Genomic DNA, 22,978 nt, shown 5'->3' with positions numbered 1-22,978 from the left:
GCACTAATAAAGTTGTGGAGTTGTAAAGTATTTTGTCTCGCATCAATCATATCATCAGTTATATCGTTATCGCAAATGTTCAAATATATATTGTGATAAATATTTTTGGCCATATTGCCCTGCCCTAGTAAGCTGTAAGGAATGAGCCTGCCAAATTTCAGCCTTCTACCTACACGGGAAGTTGGAGAATTAGTGATGAGTCAGTGAGGGCTTTGCCTTTTATTAGTATAGATGATTTGTCTCCACACATTGTTTCTCCTTTGCTCCATCATACAGGAGTCTAATGGGAGGCACCACTACTTTTTAGAAGCATGCTACTTTCAATGAAGCTTATTCACCATGGTCTGAGGTCTTAGCACCGGACAACCAAGGCTTTTAAAGCAAAAGGGATCACAATAGAAAAAAATATTCTTCCATTGACAAAATCGACCATTAATTGTAACAAGTGCTTATCTCCAAACTACATGGATACTGACTCCGCATAATAAATCCTTCATATATTCATAGGTATTAAAAGAGTTTGTTGTAGTCTTGCGGGGCCAGATGCGATTCTTAGAAGTGAATATACATCTGGTGACAACTCATTAAAAATTCTGCAGTGAAATTCACTGCTGACAAGGCTCTGTTCCTGAGTTTCTTTCTAAAAAGCCACCCACAGTTCCTCCAGTTTGTGCAATTTAAACGTCTGGGGTTGCAGGCAGAGAGCAGAAAAACTGAACAAAAGACTTTAAGCTGCGAGAAACAAGCTAAAATTGTTGTTATCAATTCATGACCACAGTAGCACAAGGTAATGGAAACTTAATCATTAATTTGTACATTTTAGTGAGTGTCGCATCACACACACCCCAATGCATTTAAGAAGTCTGTCTGCTACAGTATCTTTTTGTCATTTTGTTGCCGCATCGCTATGGCAAAACATCAGCAAACTGAGCTTATATAAGTATTGTGGTGTACGGATATTACAACAACATTTATTTACATAGCACATTTTTGTACAAATAATGTAGCTCAAAGTGCTTTACAACTTGTCAATATACTATGTGTTTAAATGCTGCGACTGTATTCTGCATTTCTAATTAGACAGTAACTCATTTTATTGGTTTAGGTGTGCAGCTAGAATAAGGATGTTGTCCTTGTATTATTAAGCAAATTTGTTGATTCAGGTGTTTTGAGTATTAAAATCTGCATTTTCTGTGGCTGTTGGTGATCAGCTCTCATAACCACTATCCTTTTCACCTTCATTTTTAATGGGGTATGACAATGGGCTATACAGTAAGTATTTTCTCAAACATAGCTGTCTGTTCTTTCAATTTTACATCAACTCTGACCATATTGTTGTACCTGAACAACAGAGAGCATCAATGGCTGGCGGCGATGCATTGTTTCATTTTGCCAATATAACCCAGCAATGTCTTCAAATGTTGACGTTTAATCTGATTAATTTGATCTGATCTGACAGGAGGTGTGGGAATAATGTTGTGGATACCTCAGCACCAGCCCCTTTTGCCCTCTGAGCTACTTTTTAAGCCTTGCCTTGAAAAAGCCGCCTTGCTTGCTTTTTAGATGCTGACCACAGGGGGTAAATTTCATTTATGAAGGTTAGTGAGGGTGGCGTTTATTGGTTTGAGAGTATTTTAGCAGCATAGATAACCAAAACGTCAAACCATATGCATGTTTTCTATTCAGTAACAAAAAAAACAAAAAAGGCGTAAATTCTGAAAAAAATTAAACTTTAAACATTAACTGTGCCACATAAAATGGTGAACTCCAAGATTATTAAACATATTTTCATTTACACCAATGCTTTTAAACTGCTTTTGGAGCAACAGATTTTTCAAATCAGGTTTGTCAGCAAGTTATTTGATAGTTTTTAGTGTATCTTTACTGTGAGACTACTGTGAGATTCATGCTTGGATCAGTATATGGCAAAATCATTACCAGGTTATTAACAATTACTAAAGTTTAAAATGGATAAGCCAAATTAATTTAAAATGTCACAAACTCCTGATCTGTTGTTGCTTGCTTGTGCACTAAACCAGAATTAGCCGTTACACTGCTAGTCATACTTGCATTACTTACTCATAACTGGAGGTGGAAACCGATTATATCCAGAAATAGTCAAATGTGTGTTGTGTATGGTTTAACAGTGTTAGTCACATTTTGTTATACAGTAATAATAAATATTACTTTGGCTTTATAAAACCCAACAAACACAAATCTAGTATATGCTGATATGAGTATGCTGTTCTAACAGCCCAACTAACTATGTGTCTTAGTGAATGTGTTTCTGTTAATGCTTCTAAGATCATAAAATTAGATTGGTCTACTTTGTGCTTCATTTATGAGCTTTGCCACATGAATGCCTGGCGAATGTGAGCTTTTTTGAATATTTATTTTAAAATGTCCATATGGAACAACTTATTTCATCACATTTTTGTACATTAACTATGGGTAGAGTTAAGCCAAAGACAGGTGGATAATTGAACAAACAAGTGTATCCATGCAAAACTTCCATTCCTTTGTTGGAACAATATATGATGCTATATTAAAAAGCTATTGATTTCAATATCAGCTGTAAGTCTGTCATTCAATGTGGTACACTACAATTATAATTATATATATTTATATATAATTATAATTGGAATTTCCCCTTGGGATTATCTATCTATCTATCTATCTATCTATCTATCTATCTATCTATCTATCTATCTATCTATCTATCTATCTATCTATCTATCTATCTATCTATCTCTCTATTCATTCATTCATTCAAAGCTGGTTTGGATTTGTATTGAGATTCCTACAGTGTGATCAATCACATTTTTATTTCTGAACTTATTTAGAATGGGATAAATGTGGCAATAATGAGAATTTTCTGCTTTGAAAGGGCAGCATAATTTAAACTTAAGTTTTATGGCTAAGTGACTAGGTGGTGGACAATTATTCTATCTGTATAGACTGAAATTTATTCTCTGTCTGTGTTTCACCATTTGGGACTTTTTGTCTTGTAATTTTGATTTTAGATCCAGGCATTACATCAGGATTATTCAAATTTACAAATTCTTAAAATTCAGCTTTCTTATAAAAACAAGCCCAAATGCTGTAAACATTGCATGTATAACACATTTAGAATAAAGTACAAAACACAAAATATATGAATAAAAATATAACTGTTTTATAAATGTTAATATATATTTTTACATTTGTAATACTTCTGATTATGGTAAATAAATATTAGATAGATTGAAAAGTGCAGTATTACTGAAGCAACTATGGTCTGCCAATTAAGTAGTTGATTATCCAGGATGAAATAGTACCATTGACCAGAGCTTTTCTCCCAGCTGTTTGGGCTATATGGTATTGAATGCACTAGAGAAGAAAATAAACAATTTCCTCACGCTGCTGTGAGGATATTAATGTGTTAAGAACATAACACTCTTTTGAATATAATTGCTGGTGTTCATCTTTCTGAGTTTCCCTTGGAATAGTTTCTGAGGGACTGTTACAAAAGAGAACTTTGCTAAAATCCATTCTTCATTGTCATGGTTCTCATGGTTAAATAACATTTATTATTTATTTGTAATGTAGTCCGTTTTAATCTATACTAATAAAAGGCAAAGCCCTCACTCACTCACTCACTCACTAATTCTCCAACTTCCTGTGTGGGTGGAAGGCTGAAATTTGGCAGGCTCATTCCTTACAGCTTCCTTACAAAAGTTGGGCAGGTTTCATTTCGAAATTCTACGCGTAATGGTCATAACTGGAGGCTGTTTTTCTCCATATACTGTAATGGAGTTGAGCTCGAAAGCCTAGGGGCGGAGTTTCGTGTGACATCATCATGCCTCCCACGTAATCACGTGAACTGACTGTCAACGCAGTACGTAGAAAACCAGGGAGAGCTCCAAAAAGTGCTGAAGAAAACATGCATTATATAATTGAGAAGGCAGCGAAACAATAAGAAGCGATCGAGTGACATACAACCATATTCATGAGTGCTGCTACTTCGGAAACAAAGCACGGTGTAAACCTAAAGTTTAAATTAAGCTCATAGACAGGCTGCTGCTGCCGTTTGTCATGCCCACGGGTAATGCGGGATACAAGTTTAATGAGATGACGCAGGATATAAATGAGAGTTTTGATCACTTTGTAACTAAGTTAAAATTGCAGGTGAAGGGCTGTGCTTATGCAAATTACGAGAGACTGTATTTGTGGGGGATAGACAGTTAAGGAGGGTGGGGGAGTCACGTCATCATCTCCCCTCCCATTCACCTCATTTCGCTCTGAGCTGAGCTAACGCAGTGTTACGGAAGCGACTTTGTGACGCTGCCACCAAATACTCACAGAAAAATCCACAAGTTAATACACACGCTGTCTCTACAGTTTCTCCACACTGAATCCTCCAGGCACTACTTACAAAAGGTTACATTGACAATCGTGTTACGTTATTTTTAAAATGTTTCCTTTTCTTAGCACAAGCACAGCATAACGCATTAAAAAATCACGCATTTAATCATACTTTGCATTACAAGCAAAGTAGAACTTCTGTCAATGCATGATTTCCTGGTACACCGATTACATTGATCAGTGCTTCCTGATTCATTTTACCCTCGCACCCCCTTGTTTGAGAAGAAGTATGAAAAAAAATGAGGTTAACACATCACAAAAACAGATCACCAATTCAAGCTTAATGAATAATCGATTCACCATCAATAATTGTTTTGGTAAAGCCATACTCAGTGTAATCCTCCTTCCATTTTATAATTTTTCCGCCACTAGCCATGATTAAATGAACGGTAAAAAAGTAAGAGCGAAGCGAGGGTGACTTATTCAGGCAGGCAGGCGACAGCTCAATAGCTTGAATTTGGATATAAGTAGGTTCTATTTAGTAACCAGAAATATATTTGTTAGGAATGGAAGTTGAATTTAGTCTTTAAATTTCTATGATAAAGAAAAAGTTATGCAATGATGACTACATTTAACTATATAAAGTCAAAACTTGTATACATGAAGTCATTCCCGAATATATAAAGTCAAAACTTGATTATATAAAGTCACTGTCGGAATAAATAAAGTCAAAACTTGAATATATAAAGTCAGCGTCGGTATATATAAAGTCAAAACTTGTTTCTGAATATATAAAGTCAAAACCTAAATATATAAAATCAGCGCTGGAATATATAAATATATAAAGTCAAAACCAGAGTATATAAAGACGGCGTTGGAATATTTCGGAATATATAAAGTAAGTGCTGGAATATATAAAGTCATATCTTGAATATATGAAGTCAGCGTCGGAATATATACAGGTAAAGTAAGCGCTGCAATATATAAAGTCAAAACTTCAATATATAAAGTCAGCGTCGGAATATACAAAGTCAGCGCTGGAATATCCATCCATTTCCCACCCCCTTGAATCCGACCACAGAGTCAAGGGGGTCTGCTGGAGCCAATCCCAGCCAACACTGGGCGCAAGGCAGGAACCAATCCTGGGCAGGGCACATGCATCATTTTCAAAACATTAACAGTGTTTTTTTTTAATTTATTTTTCTGAATACGTTTTTGTTAACTTAGTTCAGTTCAGAGTCTTTTTAATCAATAGATTTTGTCTTTCACTTTATATATTCAGGAGTGAGTTTATATACTCCGATATTGACTTTATATAATCAGGAATGACTTTATATATACCGACACTGACTTTATATATTCAACTTTTGACTTTATATATTCAGGAATGACTTTATATATTCAAGTTTTGACTTTATATATTCTGACGCCGACTTTATATATTCACAAAATCAATGTATTTGCCTGTTTGGCACCCCATTGTATATGTGTGTGTATATATGTACACATGTATGTGTATATGTATGTATGTACATATATATATATATATATATATATATATATATATATATCCCAGCAACACTCATGACAATGACAAAACAATTACATTGTCAATCATGTTACGTTATTATTAAAATGTTTCCTTTTTTTTTTTCATAACTTCTTTAACACACTACTTCTCCACTGCGAAGCGCGGGTATTCTGCTAGTGTTAAATAAAATTTTGATCACAAAAAAAGTTTCCCCTGGAAAAACAAGAAGAGTGTTAAATACAGAAGTTTTTGGTTCAGTTAGATGTGTAACTAAAAATGCAAAAATATGTTACATATGCATGAGAAGAAAGAGGGAGCTAAAAAAGGAAAATGAAAGATGTGAATTTTAAGTCAGTGCAAAAAGCAGGAATTAGACATGTTGAAACAAAATATTAAGACAATGGTAAGTTAATCCTGAAGAAATGTATGAATGAGTCTATGAATGAACTTCTCATATTTTGCTGTTCTTGCAAAGGGATCTTTTGAACCCTATGAAAGAACACAAACATAGAGAGAGAACAGTGTGGCAGTAGTCTTTGATCTTAACGTTCCTAAAATGATCTGATAGCTGTCTCCCTGTTATATTTTTTACAGCAAATGAAGTAAATATATACAGTGAAGTAAGAAAAAAAGTACACCCCATTACGTTTTTTTTTTAATTATAGCGATATTTGATTGCAATTAAAACAATACTGTTACATAAAGATCATCTCATCGTTTTAAAATAACTAGGGGGCTTTGCCCCCTGCTCGCTTCGCTTGCCAACTCCCGTTTTTGTTTTGTCCGGATACACACTTTTAAGATTTTTTTTATTTCTTTGAATTGTTGATATTTCGTTAGTTTCACTTTTATTTCAGAACTTCTGTAAAAACAATTTTTGGAATCTTTCAAGTCCCAATGTGCTAAATATTTTTAATGAGGTCAGTGAGATATGTGCTTTAATGACTTTGTTCCATAATTCAGGATAGGTTTCTCTGTTTGGAATTTCAGCACAGACAAAACGATCTACATCATCAGCACTTAAAAATTTTTTATGCAAAGTAACCAATAAATGCATGTGAGGTAAACTCCGTTTTTGAAATTCTCTTGACTTAAACTTCAAAGCCTTACAATATTTACATACTTCTGACATATCCCCTGTGTCCACATATTTGATCTCTATTCGCCTTTTCATTATTTCTCTCGAGTAATAATTTCTCTTTGTTTGTGCTAATGCGATGTTTACTTTGTTTGCTTTGACACTGTAGTTTTTTGCTGCTTTCATATTCTGTATCTTGCTCTGCATGTGTTTCGCACCTACGTTTTTTTTTTGAGTCTTTTGAATTCCAGTTTTCATTATCTCTAACCTGATCTGCATGTATTTGGCCCCCTTGTTTTTTAACCTCTTTATGACGTTTTGCTTTGTTTTCTACTCTGTCTTTTATTTCTGACCTCGCTTTACCCTGCTTTTGTTTCAATGACACCTTGTCCGTGGTGATTATTTTCCCTTTTTCGAGTAACAATTTCCGTTTGCACCACAGCGATCTTTACTTTCTTTTTTTTATACTTTGTAATTCTCCTACTTTCATATCCTTCAACTTTCTCCACATGTGTATCGCGCCAACTGTTTTTTTTTTTTTAGCCTTTCAAATTCCACTACTTTCATAATCTCTAACCTGCATTGCATGTGTATAGCGCCAATGTCCGGATTGGACGTGCTTTTTTTTTTTCCAATTCAACTTGTTCCGGTCTGATAATTACTTTCCTTATTTTCTGAATTTGCACCTAGATTATTCTTTTTCTTTTTTGTCTCTTTTCTCCATGCTGCTTTCTTCTTTGCTTAGTAGTCGACGTTTCATCTATAACATATTGTCGTTATACGCATAACATGTGCTGAGAGCCCTGGATCTGTGTGTGCTCAAAGCCAAAACACGGCTGAGTTTGTTGCTGCCCGTGCTGTTATTTGGTTGTAAATAGGGTGTGTCTTGCAAGAATCTCATTTTGTATGTCATCGCAAGACAGTCCTGGGTAAACCTCTTGGCACAAAGTCTCATGTTTAAGGTCCCTGCGAGACGCTCTGTGGCCAATCTCTTTAGTCTAGCAGGTCTTTTAAGTGTCTTCCGTGATCTTAACGTGAAAATGACATCTCGGCGCCCTACTGTTTCTCTCCAGGATTTTTTTTTTTATAATAGAGAGACAATGACATAACATTTTGTATGTGTTTGAACCATTTAAATCCCCAGAAATGCAATTTCTTTTTATGGTAAAAAAACCTTACATTCCTATCTTTAGCACAGCATCGGATACCTAAAATTAGAATAAGGTGCACCCAAGCAGATGCAAATGATTTGGACATCATTAAGGAGGAGCGTGGATGCTTTATGTTATCACAAACCAGTGGTATAGTTTGATCTTAGTAAGTCATGTGTCCAAGTTCAAAAGAGGTCTCGGTGGCCCTCAAAGTAAGTTTGTCCATTAACCTGGGAAGGTCTCTAAGCCATTTTCAAATAACTGTAGTCAACCACTTTACAGCCTGAAACATCACCTACAAGTGCAAAACATTCCAAGCCACTGGCAGTCCGTTGAAGCCAGATAGTCCCACTAAATTCAGCCAAAGAACTGACTGAAATATGCTGTGCAAAGTCCAAAGAGCCACAGGGCAACAATAAGGAAATGATAAGCATAATGTCAAATATTCAAAAAGAAACAGCAAAAAAATTGTTCTGGAAAGATTAAGTAAGATGAAGTCGCAACTGCAGTTTGCTAGACAACCCCTAAGTGAAGAGCATGAATACTGAAACAACATTCTGTGGATGGATTAGGCAAATGTGGAGCTGTTTGGCCACAATGCTGCATGTAATATTTGATGAAAACCAAGAACAGACTACAGCTTGGGTATGAGATTATTCTGGACAAAAAGTATGGTGGTAAAAACATTATGGTTTGAGGCTTTTTCTTCTTCATTGCATGACCAGCTTATCACAGAATCAAACATAAATCCCACATTGCTACTGAGTACTTGTGGAAAATGTGAGGTTATCTCCCAACCATAAATGCAGCAGGCAATAACACAGTGGCCTAAAAAACACAAACAAACCCACAAAAGAGTGAGTGCAAAAGAAGAAATAAAGGGTTATAGAATGGCAAAGTGAAAGACCAAGTCTTAATGTCTGTTGTGAGAATGACTTGAAGTGAGCAGTACATGCAAGAAAGCCTTCAATTTATCCAGGTCAATTTAAGAGATGGAGATACAATCACAAGATGTGCCAACAAGAATTTATTTTTACCAAATGGAGCAACACGAGCTATTAGAGCTGGAGGTGTACTTATTTTTTCACAGCAAACAATTGCATTTCTAACATTTTGTTCAGTAAATGATTACATGGAATAATTTTTGGTTTTATTGTTTAAATTAGTTCATTTTTATCTATTCTGAAAAACGTACACTCAATGGAGATTTCTTTTTCACAGTATTATATTTTTGGACTGACAGGAGGTGTGTTGTTCCCAGATCTAGATGCAACTGCATAGTTGGCATATTTACAAATGATGTATCGGCTTCTGCTACAACAGAAAGTGTCTGCCTGAAAAGATAGCTGTGCTTTCTGAAGTGAGTTCTGGACAAGACAATTCTGTAACTTAGGTAATCAAGGGAAAGTGATTAGAGATGAATAAGGGATAGAGTAGAATAATCAGTTTGTAAATGGCAAAATTTTTTTAATGCCTTATTTAGTGAGAGTTTCCACCTTCATTCCATCAAGCTTTTTTTAGTCTGTTCATACTTTTGTTTGCCCCTTTCTGTGTGCATCTATATGCTTGGTTGTGCTTATGTATATTTCTGTAATTTAAGTATTGCCCCATTTATCGAGGGATTCCACTCAACTTGTGGATAGCTTTAGGAGCCTGCATTTACCTAGGTTAATTGTGCATTACAAAAATTTACCAGGGGTTATTTCTTTATAGTTTTTTTTTTTAAATGTTGTATTTACATTTTGCTGTTCATAACTTGGCACACAGTTTACACATGTACATTCCTGTTGCTCTGCTAAAGTGTATGTGTTTAATTTTATATGTTTTGCAGTATGTGTTCCATCAATGCATGTAAAGTTGTATTGCTGACTGCAATGCCAAAATGTTTTCTCCATGTAGAAGTGAAGTTCTCTGACTCAAAAGGTGAGAATTGGCCCCAGGGCTGAACCCTTTTGTATTCTGCACATGATTAATGGCAGCTTTCCTAAGTTCTTGCCACTCTAGTGTCAGCCTGGCTGGTAAAAGTAAAACTTCAAACAGGTTGTTGGATCAAGTTAAGGTAAAACTCTATATCTGGACTTGATTTGAACTGTATACCATCTTAAGACCCCATAAATCAAGCAATAAACATTCATATATTCATATCTTTACACTCGTATTTCATAACATTTTGTAAAAAAAAATAAAAATACTAAAACAATGTGACCCCAAGGATTTTGGGTGAATTGTGGAACTGCACTAAGACAAGCAGGTTGAGGTCTTTACTACTATATTTAACTGTTCCTTTGGTTAAACTGTAAAACATCAAACATCAAACTCCAGTAAAAATGGGAACAAAAAATTTCTTCTTTGATAAAAAAAACAAAGTAAATCTTTGCAGAGCAAGTGTTTGGCATGTAAGACTGAATTTCTTGTCACATTTGTAAAAAGCAAAGTACACATCTCCCCTCCTCCACCCCAAAAAAATTGTGTGGAATATCAGGAAGACTTGGCCATTTAACTGGGAGAATGAGATCAAATGATTATTTAGCTTCAAAGTAACCAAGAAGAATGTAGCTGGCTGCTTTCTTGTTCATAAAATTATCTATTTGGTTTCTGCTTTCTCAGTACTTGAATGTACAAAAAGTACTGTACTTGTAGAGTTTGGGTTTAAGATTACTGAAATCAATTTTTTGATTTTAATGATTGACATATTTTTATATACTTATTATTGTAAAAACATTAAAAACTGCAAAATGGATCTTTAGTTCTTGAAAGCTGAGAGATTGTTGAATTTATAAGCCATTTGCAATAAGTTTCCGTTGGCTTTTTACTTGCCTGCTGTTTGAAGTTGTCCCAGATAACCAATGCAGATGTGGCAGTCAACCATGATTGCTGATAACTACAGGGAGGATGTCGGCTTGCATTATTTCCAACCTTTGCCCCGCCTGCCTTGTTCTGTCCATTGAGCGATTTCTGCTCGTAGATTTGTCAATACAATGCAGGCAGATATATTAAGACCTTTGGTTCAGTGTTGCTAATCATGATTGAAAAGTATGTGGTGAACAGTAGGAGGTGAAACTCTTGGGGAGACTGAAGATATTGTACATGAGCACTTCTTATTGGGAAAAGGCAGTACATGTTTAAAACTCAACTTGATGTTAATTAATATGCTGATTTCACTAAGGGTTTAAATTACAAAAAGAAAAAATAATTTTGAATTACTTGCCAGACAAACTTACACAAACATTTTGAGTTAAACGTAAAGGTTTTCATCTTGAATTGAAACATTTGCTAGCTATTTTGTCCTATTTTAGCACAGTTTTAAATCATTTCCTGTAACAGCAATCAGACACTTAAAATACTGGTTTCTTTTCCTTGTCAATAAGTTGCCATAACTGTCCTTGTTTATGACCACATTTCTCAGAGCAATGGATGAAATGCATCTTACTTCCTTGCCTTTGCAAGTTGGCATAACGCAGCTTACTTAACTTAAAACTCTTTCCTAGCGTAAGTTGCACATTTGATATAATTTAAGGTATAGTAAAAGCTTTACATATTTCAGGGTCCTACAGTGTTGATGTAAATTTAATTCTGGGAGAAATGTTGAAACCTTTTTAACAAAAAACTTAGTTGTGGTGTTGAAGATGACATCCTAAAGAACATGATAGAATACTTGCAGCAGGTAGCTGTCAGCTGTGTAGTTAGACCAAATGTCACTTTTTACTTGAAAAGGTCACTGATATGATGCAAAGTGTTTTGTATGTTTTGGTCAATAACCTGCTGTCAGTTGGGATTTTATCACTGAACCATACCACAGACTGTTCTTATTTCCTAGGTTTTACCTTCATAGTTTTATTTATTTATTTATTTTTTCAGATATCAAGAGGATTGTACAACTCGATCTTGACCTAAAGCACAGAGTGAATATCAGGGAGCTGTTTGAAGAGTTCCAAAATTTCCCCAGTGGTGCTGTTATTGGAATTGCTCATGAGATGCAGCCAGTCTACAGGTAGATGATTATTTCATGCTTTTGGCTGTTTAACAAAAAGTAAGAAGAGCCATGTTCAAAATACATGCATGTATGAGTAACGCTTGTCAAATTTCTCAAAGGGTTAGCTTTGTGACTTCTGTCCATCTGAGGTTAATTTGAATTATGTAAAACAGTACAGGATGGAGATAAATAGGTTCAATTCCTACTATGAGGATAATGCTTTATAAGCTACACTGTTTCCCACTCCCCAATAATGGCTCATTGCTCACATGTGTAAGTACCCTTAAATAGACCCTTATGGATATTATGAGCCTTGGCCCTGGGTATTCATGAAGATCTTCTCATGCTGTTTTCTGTGTTTCTTTAAACCATTAATACACCCTTGTACACCAAAGCAAGGACACCAGTAACTGCTTTCTGCTTGTTTACCTTTGAAAAGATCTTGGTTATCTGCTCCGACCGGGCCCCTTCTGCACTTGTAAGTGTATAAGGAGTAATGCTGGTTCTGCCAAGAGTGAAACACATTTCTTCCATGAGCTCTCGCTGTTAGTTCCTGGACAACTAACCACTAGTAAGTGGCAGTATGTCCTTATATTGTTTGTCATTTACCTTTACCCTGGTTTATAACATACTCTCAGTATACCTAACTAGTCCATTTTCCCACACCTTTGATTTTGTTTCAGGTGTTTTTGTGTGAAAGTGAAATTGAAATTTTTGGAGTGAAATTGAGGTGATTATATTACATTTCCAGACCTTGCTTTATGTATACAGTAGAAAGCCAGAGGCCTAGTGATGGCACATTGTGTCTGACAGGGTATTTGTAGTCAAACTGGTTTGCAGTTCTTTGTTCAGCTCTGTAGTACAATGTGCATGCTGTAGCTCTGTTTTTGTCAGGAAGCTTCCTCCCCTTGGAGTTTTGTTTATACAGGCCTGCTAATGTTGCAAATTAATCACATTCCTTTTAACGTCACCATGTTATTATTAGAACATTCTGCTGTAAACAAGACACCTTGTTAATGAAGTGGGCAACCAGACATGTTTTATGTTCATCGTTGTGTCCCTGACTCCTGCTCAGTGACAATGCTGTCTGCCCCAACTGTCTGTTAATGGCATTTCCTGATGTTCTGACTGGCAGTTTTTAAGATCACCTTCCAGAATTTTACTTCCTGATCGCATGTATCAGAGACAAGCAGGATATAATGTTAATAGAAATTGAAAGTTTCCTTTGCAATTTCTTTGTCCTGATTCTGTTTGAAATGGACATTTTTTATAAAGTTTACAAATGTAATGGATCATGATTTTAAAAAAGCACTTTCAACTTGCATTTTTTACTAAGTTGTTAGTTGGATATATGCAAATTCTCTTTAATCCACAAAATTCTTCTGCTTACCCAACAAATCGATGTTAGGATTCTGCTGGATCTAGTTCACTCAATTTGGAGATTGTTTACTCCTTTGATACACAAGAATTTCTCGTAGGTTTGCTATATTAATTGAGTAATATGGGACCAATATAAGCTAGAGTATTTTTCAGTTGTTTTGTTACACCTTGCCTGATGAAGGGGCCTTAGCTGCCTCGAAAGCTTGCATTTGTAATCTATTTAGTTAGCCAATAAAAGGTGTCATTTCATCCTACTTTCTCCTGTATCAATCTATGGCTAACACGGTACAACACTCTACTACTATATACTACAATGAGAGAATTTTTGGGATACAACATTATACAGTATAAACATGGTAACTTCTGACATTCTGCCTTTCACATTTGTGACCTCATGCAATCATTTGTATCTTAGTTTGTTAGACAAGATTATATTTTGTGGAAAAGAATGCAAGATTTTACGGCACATACAGTACTGTATATGTGCAGCTCTGTGTCGCTGAAGCTGTGACACTAGGGGGAAGCTGATGTGAGCTGGCATGGAATTAAAGTTATAAATTAAAGTCGATAAGAGGGGATTGAATAAGAGGTGAAGATCAAGGCTTTATTTTGAGGGTAATAATAGAAGCTCAAGTTCATTAAGGAGCATTACTTTGTAAAACTAATATGTGCTGGTATGGAAACATAAGCTTTTATGGTTGGACGAGAATAGAACAAGTTGGTATTGAAAAATAGATAATAACAAGTTTTTCACTTTTGAGGATTAAGGAAGGTGTAAGACAAGGAAAGCACTTCATGACCAACCTAGTATATAAACTGTAGCAAAGGGATTCTTTTTAGGTGAACTTGTATGCATTTTTGTACAATTAGTACTTTGGTTAAATAGGTATGAGCATAAGGAAATATTTTGTGTAGTATGAAATTTTGCAGGTCTGGACAGACGTGAGAAATTCTTTTGGCCTGCATTTGTTAGCATTTTTTCCCCATCTTTATAATATCTGAAACAATTGAAAAGAATGAGTGAAATTATGATTACAGCTTTTTTTAAAAAAAAAAAAAAAAAAGAATGTTGTAGACAGCATTTAGGTCACTCTTTTATAGAGGATATGAAAAAAAAAAAATAAAACCTTAAAGGAGATCTTAAAAGCATTCTAATTAATCACATGCCGCTTTTAGCTTTGCAGTCCTACTCGGGAGGAATTTTGATGCAGAATATATGAAATAGAAAATATTTGGAAGCTTTCATGTCTTTTTCAGCATGTACCATGGGGCTTCGATTACAAAGATCAAGGCCTTTAAAATAAGGGTGGACCAATAGGATTTGAAGAGGACTTTCTGGGAAATATCTGCAAGCACTCTTTTGTGTTGATGTGCTGGGTTATGTTTTAGATTATATTAGGCTGAGTGAAAGATGTAACATTGATTAATATGCAGTCTTTATATGAAAAAGTTGCAGACTCTGTCACTGATTGTCTTGAGGCACTTTATAAAAGTCACCTCTCAAATTAGCCCCAGACTCCCCATGACTATGAACAAGTTGCCTTATATTATTTCATAATAATGGACTCAGTTGAACCTGTCTGCTAGCCAGAATGCTTACAACTGTTCTGTCAAAGTCACTTAATTTTATTTTTTTCTTCTCATGTACTTTGTGTTCCTGAGCCAAGTGATGACACCTACACTAATCTCTTGTTTGACCTGGTGTCTTGGGTTCCTCTAGTCTGTTGTTAATTTAACTTCACTTATATTATTATTCCTTAGTTAACTTCTCATTGCTTTAAAATAACAGCCACCTCACAAATGTTGTTAACTTCAGCAGTATGAAAGACTGCAAATAGCATACAAAACAAAGTCTATATGTACATTTGTCATATTGTTGGGTTTTAACAGCAGGGATTTTAAATATGTTGCTAAAGTCATTTTTTTTTTTAAAAGTTAGAATGTGCATAAGCAGCCCTAATTTGGGTTTATAAGAAATTTTAATTATTCGTGAGGCAGAAATACATAAGAAGTAAAGTAAGTACTGTTGATGTTGGCATGCTCAATTTCAAATCCTGCTGATCGTGTTTGCTAAAAACACCTATTGGTTTACTCTTTATCATACGAGTGTTATTTACTGCACAAGTTTTGGTCTAGGACGGCCTAAAAATGTATTTGGTTCTAGAGGGCCAAAAATAGGGAGGAACCCCAAAACGTTTGATGTCTTGCATTAATAGACATCAGGAAAAGTCAAACAGTATATTGTATGTGGGGGTTTTCTTGTACCAGTGAGTCAGAGGGCGCAGGACAAAAAAAACTGAAATGATTTCAAAACTTTCACTAGTAATTCTTATAAACACAGTATATATTTGACTTTTCATTTAAAATTTTATAATCTCAGTTATCTCACCTCCCTTTATGGATGGGTAATACTCCATATTAATGAGCCAAGCAAGCTTGCCTCTAGGTCTTAATACATTAACAACACAAATCAGCTTAATTTTTGAACTTGACCTTTAGACTTCCATCCTTTCTCCTCACCTTTTACCTTATATATCGACTACATCAATATTGAGCAGCACTCTGTTGCTTTACAGATTTCAGGAACTGATTTGTAAACATCTTTTCTAAAGTGACTTTGGAAAGCATTTTTTTTAAAACAAAAATGAGTAAAAGGTGCAATCAATCTGTAGTGTTTTCATCTACTCTTTATGCATTTGATTTCTTTAATCAGGTGACTGCTTAACAACTGCTATTCCTGTTTTATTTCCCCTCATACAATTGTATGTGTTTTACTTCATTATATTACTGACTTTTATTGCAGTTTTAAGTACTTTAAAAGACACTATATGGAAGTAATTCATATACAGGGCTAATTCATGCTAGTCCTTTTACCAAAGTTTCTTCCATGTACATGCCCATATAGGCCTTCAGAGTGCATCACATACATAATGTGTTGCCAAGGAATTCTACTGCATACACCCCTCCCGGATGCAAGTATTCTTTTGTTTTCAAGTATTGTCTTACTGAACTGACATTTGTGTGACAATTGACACTCCCTGCATTATGCTACAGGAGAAGAATTGCATTTGACACATGGATTTTAATCCATTGGTGATTTAAAAGTGAAGGCTGCTCAGGCTACTTATTGACTTCAGCAAAGTATGAAAAGGGATTATTAGATTTTTTTGGATGGTGCGGTCTTGTGGCACCCATCCAGCACCTGAGGGGAATTGTTGCCAATGTGTTTATCAAATTGGACTGTGAGGAAATACTAGGGAATGTGGCAAACTAGTGTGTTGTAGATTCTTCACTAGACTGCTTAGCCCTGGTGGAACACTGTGAAGTTCTTTATCTTTGAAAGTTTTACAAATGTTATGTATATGCATAATATGCTGCTATACAGTATATGAGTAATTTCTTCTATACTTGATTAAGCATATTTTGTATGTACCGGTATGTTGTTTATACTTTAGTATACTAGAAATTACTGCTGAATACAATGTCAGGGAAAACCACAAATAGCTAAATGCTTATGAAACTAGTGTATGAGGTAAAGAAAAAAAATTAATTTCAAAGTCTTAGTTGCTACTTAATAATAATATATATTTAATTACTATGGTTGTATAATGTAGCTTAAAAGCAAGTAAACAAAATGCTGCTCCAACAAAGAGAGAGTTCTTAAAAATCACTGGGACCATTTTAGAAACATGAGCATTAAAACAAAGTAACATAAATGGTAGAAATAGTGAGCTATATAGGCCCAAAATGTGAACATTTTTTTTTAACTGGGTGTTTTCTAAAGCATTTTTAATTGAATAATATCTTTTTTTGTTCTTGAAAATAGATTTGCTATGGTTATTTTTTGTACTATAACATATGACATAAATGAGAACACACATTCCTTGCTTTACTGTTTATAAAATTTCAAAATTTGGGGGAGGGAAAAGGGAGTACACCAAACCGATTTTTTCCAGATCGTCATCTAATGGACATTCCTCCTCAATTAAGGCTACTGATTTGCTTTTAAATGCAGACTGTCATTACAAATACAAAACATTCATTTTGTGTTAATTTTAGGACCCAGTAACACACACACTGAGGAAAAGACAAAGTTGTTAATTAACTCAACCTGCACATCTTCTGGGATAGAAAAACAGGTTACCCAGAAGAAACTCAGTTAAGACATGGAAGGAACATGCAAACCCTGTTTAACAACAACTGCATGCAAGATCCAAAATGTCTTATTTACTTATGTGTGTAATAATTAGCTTTAATTTTATTGTGTTACAGACTGTCTTTTGTGCATTACGCCTCTTTATGCATTTACATACTGTTTTATCTTGGTAGAGTAATACATATATATTGCTCTATTTTCCCCTATTGTATTATTATGTAGCCTTAGAATGCCTAATCTCACTGACTTACTACTGTATATAACTTATATCCCCACCTTCCCTTCTATATCTATAACCTTAGGCAATTATATGTAGTAAAAAGACAAGCAGGAGTTAAGTTACACATTAAAATAATGTATTGCTGATAATATTCATAAATAATAACAAAATGCAAAGTACATTTGAATATTGGCAACCATACAACCTGATAAAATGGTGATGTGTAACTCAGGTGGCACACAGACTTGTAGTTACTTAATGTCTCTAGTTAAGGCATCATTGGTGCTCAGCTTTTAGTCGCATGTCTGTTCAAAATGGCTGAAGCTGTGCTCTTCATTGTGTTGTCTTCATCAGTTCATGGTGTGATGGTCTTCTTCATTTGTTAGCAAGAGAAAATACTTCTACATCATCACATATTAGCAAGAGAGATGCTTCTTCATCATATGTTGGTTAGAGAGACGCTTCTTTCAGATGTTAGTAAGAGAGAGAATGTGAGGTTAAGCACGTACATTTATAGATGTTCTCTCCAACCCCTAGAACCAATAGGACATCATGGTACTTAGAGGCCTCTAAGACAAGCCAATTCCAAACAGCCATACCTCAGACCAATGGGTGAAATAGAACATCTTAACACCTGCCTAAAACGCAAACCATATGTTAAGCATCCTGGCTTCCTTGCAGGGGGGTTGAAAGACTTTAGCAGAGAAATACTCATCAAACTGGTTTAAGACACATCCCCGCAAATCCTGCCGTAAAATTAGTCGTAAACTGGGGGGGAGGCAAACACGACTACCTCTCACCAAAGTAACACTAAATTACATTGCTTTGCCTAAATTACAAATAAAGACATACAAAACATTTATCAAGTTATATGCAAAATCTCACATCACAACACATACTTCAGTGGACATGGAGTTGTTTCCTTCTACATTTAAGCACTTGTTGCAGTGTGCACGTATGAGTTTTTACTCCTACAAAAGTGTTCATATACTGTATGTTTTTGTCATTGTGGATTCAAAGGATTGACATGCTCAGACAGCTACCTAGATGAATCGATTGATTAGCATTGATGTCAAACTTATGGCGTTTTGTGCACAATTGCAGATCTGCATATGCAGAAATTATGCATTGGCCCTCTCTCTGACTGCTGAGATGGGCTGCTTTAGCAACAATGTTGTAGGCATGCCTATGCTCTCGCTGTTCTTTAGATGTTTTCGATTGATTAAAAGTTGCACTGAACAAGTAAAAATGTTATCAATGCTCAGTTCAAGAAGGAATTAACAGCCAAAATGTTCTATTCACTATCATGAACACATGTAACCTTGTTACCCTTGGATCCCCATGTTTACTTGGCTTTTAGCTTCATGATAAAGTTGTCAATTGTGTTTGTGGGTGGAGAATTTTGTGTTGTGATGCTGCAAATTTTATCTGTCAGTCTACATCTTTATGTACAGTTGTGAGTGAGAACCTACTGCTTTTGGCTAGTTGGGTTTTCAGTTGTTGTGCTTTTTCAGTAAAACATGTATTATTTCTGTATAGCTGATGATGGTGTGCTAAGATGTGGTTTCATGGCTCTAGATTACTGTATATACTGCTGAGGTTTTTTTATATGTAGCATTGCTGCAAACTTTTTTCACTTCATTTCAACCAAGTTATGTTTAGCGCTCATCATTTTCTCTGAATGCATCTTTTCTGCTTCTAGGTATAAAATGATCTCGTATTGCTAAACAATATTGTAATTTTTCAAGAAAAGCAAATCTCAAAAGAAGTCTGTACCTTTCATTGCAATGTTGTAGACATTGTAATGAAAATTTGAATGAATTGTGTGATTTAATAAGATTATACTTTTTATAATCGTAAATTAATTAACATTCCTAGTTACAGATAAGAGTCAGGGAGGTAGTGTAGAGGCCAGCGCCGGGAATAGTCCTTGTTTGAAAGTTGGTGTAAGCTTTCCCAGTGTGCCAAATTTGAAAGGTAGTATACCATTTTGGAGTGATTCTTGCCTTGCACTCCGTGCCACACTTATGGACTCCATGTATGTTACCCTTTATTGAAATACATGAATTTGAAGAATTGGATGGCTGGTTACTGAAAAGGCTTATAAATAAGTTGTTTTTCTCAAGCAATAGGTTTTAAAGAACATGCCCTGAGTTTTCAGAGTAGTTAATTGAAAAGCATCAACCATAAGTACTTGGGGAAAAATTGATTTTCAATTGTCACATAAAGCCAGTTAAGGTGGAGGTACTTCCAAAGGTTAATATGCAAATCCAGTCATTAGGAATTTTGTTAACCAGTTCATTTTCTATATCTAGGTTAAACACTTATTGTCCTGATTACATAATTAGCATAGCTTTATGGGTGGCAAAAACAAATGCTCAAGCTGTGAGGGTTAAGGCATTGAGAACGTTTTGTGCCGATGTATGGTCAGTATCTGCAATGATTTGTATGTATGAGGAAAATGTAATGATGGTCAGGACAGCAGATGCGGATAATAGATGTTTTAAGGTAAAGGTGGGACTTTTCCTATCTTCACTCTGTGTCCATTACAGTGTATAATAATGGAGTAGGTTAATGAGGTTTCTGCCAAGGGAGTTCTTGTATGCCAGTGATCGTGTTGTGTTGGTAAAAAGATGTTTGACAGTAAATGTGCTGAAACTGAAAACTTTTATGGAAGCAAATCTCAAAATTAAGGCAGAACAGGAAAAGGTGAGAGTTAAGGCCATGCTACATTACACAGCTTTTCCATTTGTACCCTTCTTTTACATAATCTTACTGAGTTGGGGCCAGTTGTGGTGCTCTCCCATGACTGTGACTTAAGCCAGCCAGTCCACAAATAACCCTGACTAAATACAGTAGGTTTAATTTTGTCTTAAATGGAAGGGTTTGGGTCTGTATGCATGAGAACTGACAGCCAAAGAATGCCCACCTGGAAGTACAATGCATATAAGGCAGCAAAGAGGAATAAGGAACAGAGGTGTGTTAGACCTGACCAATAGAAGAGACACTTGTCTGTCTTATGTTTTATGTGCCGTGACAGAATGGAAAAAATCAAAAAGGGGCAGAGATTGCTGCTGAAATCGCCATACCTGTAAACAGTTTGTACAGCACTGGCTCCATCACACAGCACGTTATTGGCTGTTGGAAAAATGGGCGAGCATGCAGCTATTTGGAAGTGTTAAACTGCCATAGATAGTCATCATGTAGTCAGGTATTTTACATCCCCAATGATTTTTAGTTATGTAAATTGGCATAGTCTGGTGACGAGATGAGCAATTACATTCATCAAGTTTGACCTACTTTCTTACTAGAAGACCTATAATGTGGCACTGGCTTTAGACCAGGGGGTCTCAAACCCGGTCCTAGGGACCCACTGTGGGTACAGGTCTTTGTTCCAACCAGCTACTGTTTTTAATTGGACGCCTGGGCTAATTAAGTAAACTGTTATTTCCCAGATTCTGTGTTTTGGGACCACTATGGAAATTAGAAAACTAGGTTTGGTTAAAAAAAAAAACAAATTTACTAAACAGTTATTTGGGGAAAATGTGTTTTTTTCTTTTTAACATTATTTTCATCTTGATTTTCATTCTGCTTTTCCAGCCTTTTTGCAGCCTCTCAGAATTCAGTGTTGTTTGACTGGGTGTCTGCTTTGCTTGTTTTTAATTGTCATTATTAAGATATAGTGAAAGGATCAAACTGTACAGATAAAGGCCAAAATAAAATGAAATGAACAAAATAGAGTTAAGCATTTAAATGTATATAAAAAATATAAATATTTAAATGTCGTATGAATGTGAAAATCATGCTGCTGTGTTTATCTGAATGTAGAATAAGAGAAGAGACAAAAAATACCAAGTAATTAATTGAGATCAGTGTTATCAGTTACTGTCACTGATTATGAATCTGGTTGGAACAAAAGCCTGAAACCACAGTTGGCCCCCAGGACTGAGTTTGAGAATCCCTGCTTTAGACAATAAAAGAGCAGGAATTGAAGCAAGGGTAGGTTAATAGTCATATATTAACTTCATGAAAGATGCAGTGGTGTAAAGAGTAACATGTGCTGGATTGTTAAATTAGAATTTAATTTATGATATTTTATATAGGGACGCTACACTTCTACCAGTTATATATATCTGTTTTTTAAGATTTTATACACTTATTTTTTATTTGTTATTTAGTAATATTCTTACCTAATCTTCTTTGTTTTTTCTTTTCTTGTATCTTTCTCTTGGAATCTTTCTTTGGGACACATTGCTTGTATGAAAATGTTCTTTATAAATAAATGTTGTTTTTGTAAATACATTGGAATGTTTTTGTAGTGTGCAGGTAATTTTTGCAACTGAGCTGAATCAGTGGTACTAGCCACAATGAGATGTTTAAGAAAGTGGTGTATAACATAAGAAGAATGTGTCTCAACTGTTAAAAAAAAACAAAAATACCTCCAGCTGCTGGATTGGGAAGTTGCAATTTTGTTACAGCTGCCAAAGGGAATGACTGCTGAATTATTTCAGTTTTTGTGTTTATTGCTTGTGAGTAGACAATTAAAGTGGTAATGGCAAGAACAGTCATGACCTGAGATAACCCTAATAGATAGTTACCACTGTGTGTTCAGGGTTTTTTATATTCTGTGGCCACCTGCACTGTAAAAAAAATTTGTAACTGGATTTTTGACCAGGAGAATTTTTTTTTTTTGTGAACATGTTGCTTGTGTGATCTATGGTTTTTTTTTTTTTTTTGCTTAACTTTTTTTTCAAAAATGTCTCCTTTTTTAATTCTACTTTTCTATGAGACAGTGTGATGTTATGTTTTTAGACAGTCTTTATCAGGGTAATAGTTCACAACTCTTCACAGATAAGATCTTGTTTTATAGGTCAACATCAGGAGAGTCACTGAACGCACAAGATGTAGCAAAATTTAAATAGAACTGAGTGGATACATATTTCAAAGCTTTGCTCCAGGGCCTACCTTTTAAAACTAAAGACGCACATCTAGTTTTAAAGCCCATGGGTTTAAAAATGTGAAACTTTAATGGGAATAAAGGAAAATAAAAGTAAATAATCTATAATTAAAGTAGCACACCTATGTGTGATACAGATATTATAAAAGTGAAAGAAAATGTGTGTGGTTTTAATATTAAGTAGGCAT

At 35.1% G+C, this 22,978-nt stretch overlaps 1 protein-coding gene across 3 annotated transcripts in view; it reads left to right on the top strand.

The window, feature by feature from the left end:
* The window catches only part of xxylt1 (xyloside xylosyltransferase 1), an 85,226-nt gene that overhangs the window by 50,018 nt on the left and 12,230 nt on the right, over window positions 1-22,978 (top strand). For all 3 annotated transcript variants that reach the window (XR_005635300.1, XM_039766221.1, XM_039766210.1), the window contains exon 3: window positions 11,963-12,095. Coding sequence is in view for 2 of the 3 variants with exons in the window: in XM_039766221.1 (XP_039622155.1) it covers window positions 11,963-12,095 (133 nt within the window). In the remaining variant the exon portion in view is untranslated. The remainder of the gene's footprint in view (window positions 1-11,962; window positions 12,096-22,978) is intronic.

Source organism: Polypterus senegalus, chromosome 1 (assembly GCF_016835505.1).
Source record: "Polypterus senegalus isolate Bchr_013 chromosome 1, ASM1683550v1, whole genome shotgun sequence".
Classification (NCBI taxonomy): Eukaryota; Metazoa; Chordata; class Cladistia; order Polypteriformes; family Polypteridae; genus Polypterus; species Polypterus senegalus.
Note: the sequence above shows the minus strand (reverse complement) of the source record. Positions and strands in the feature narration are given on the sequence as shown.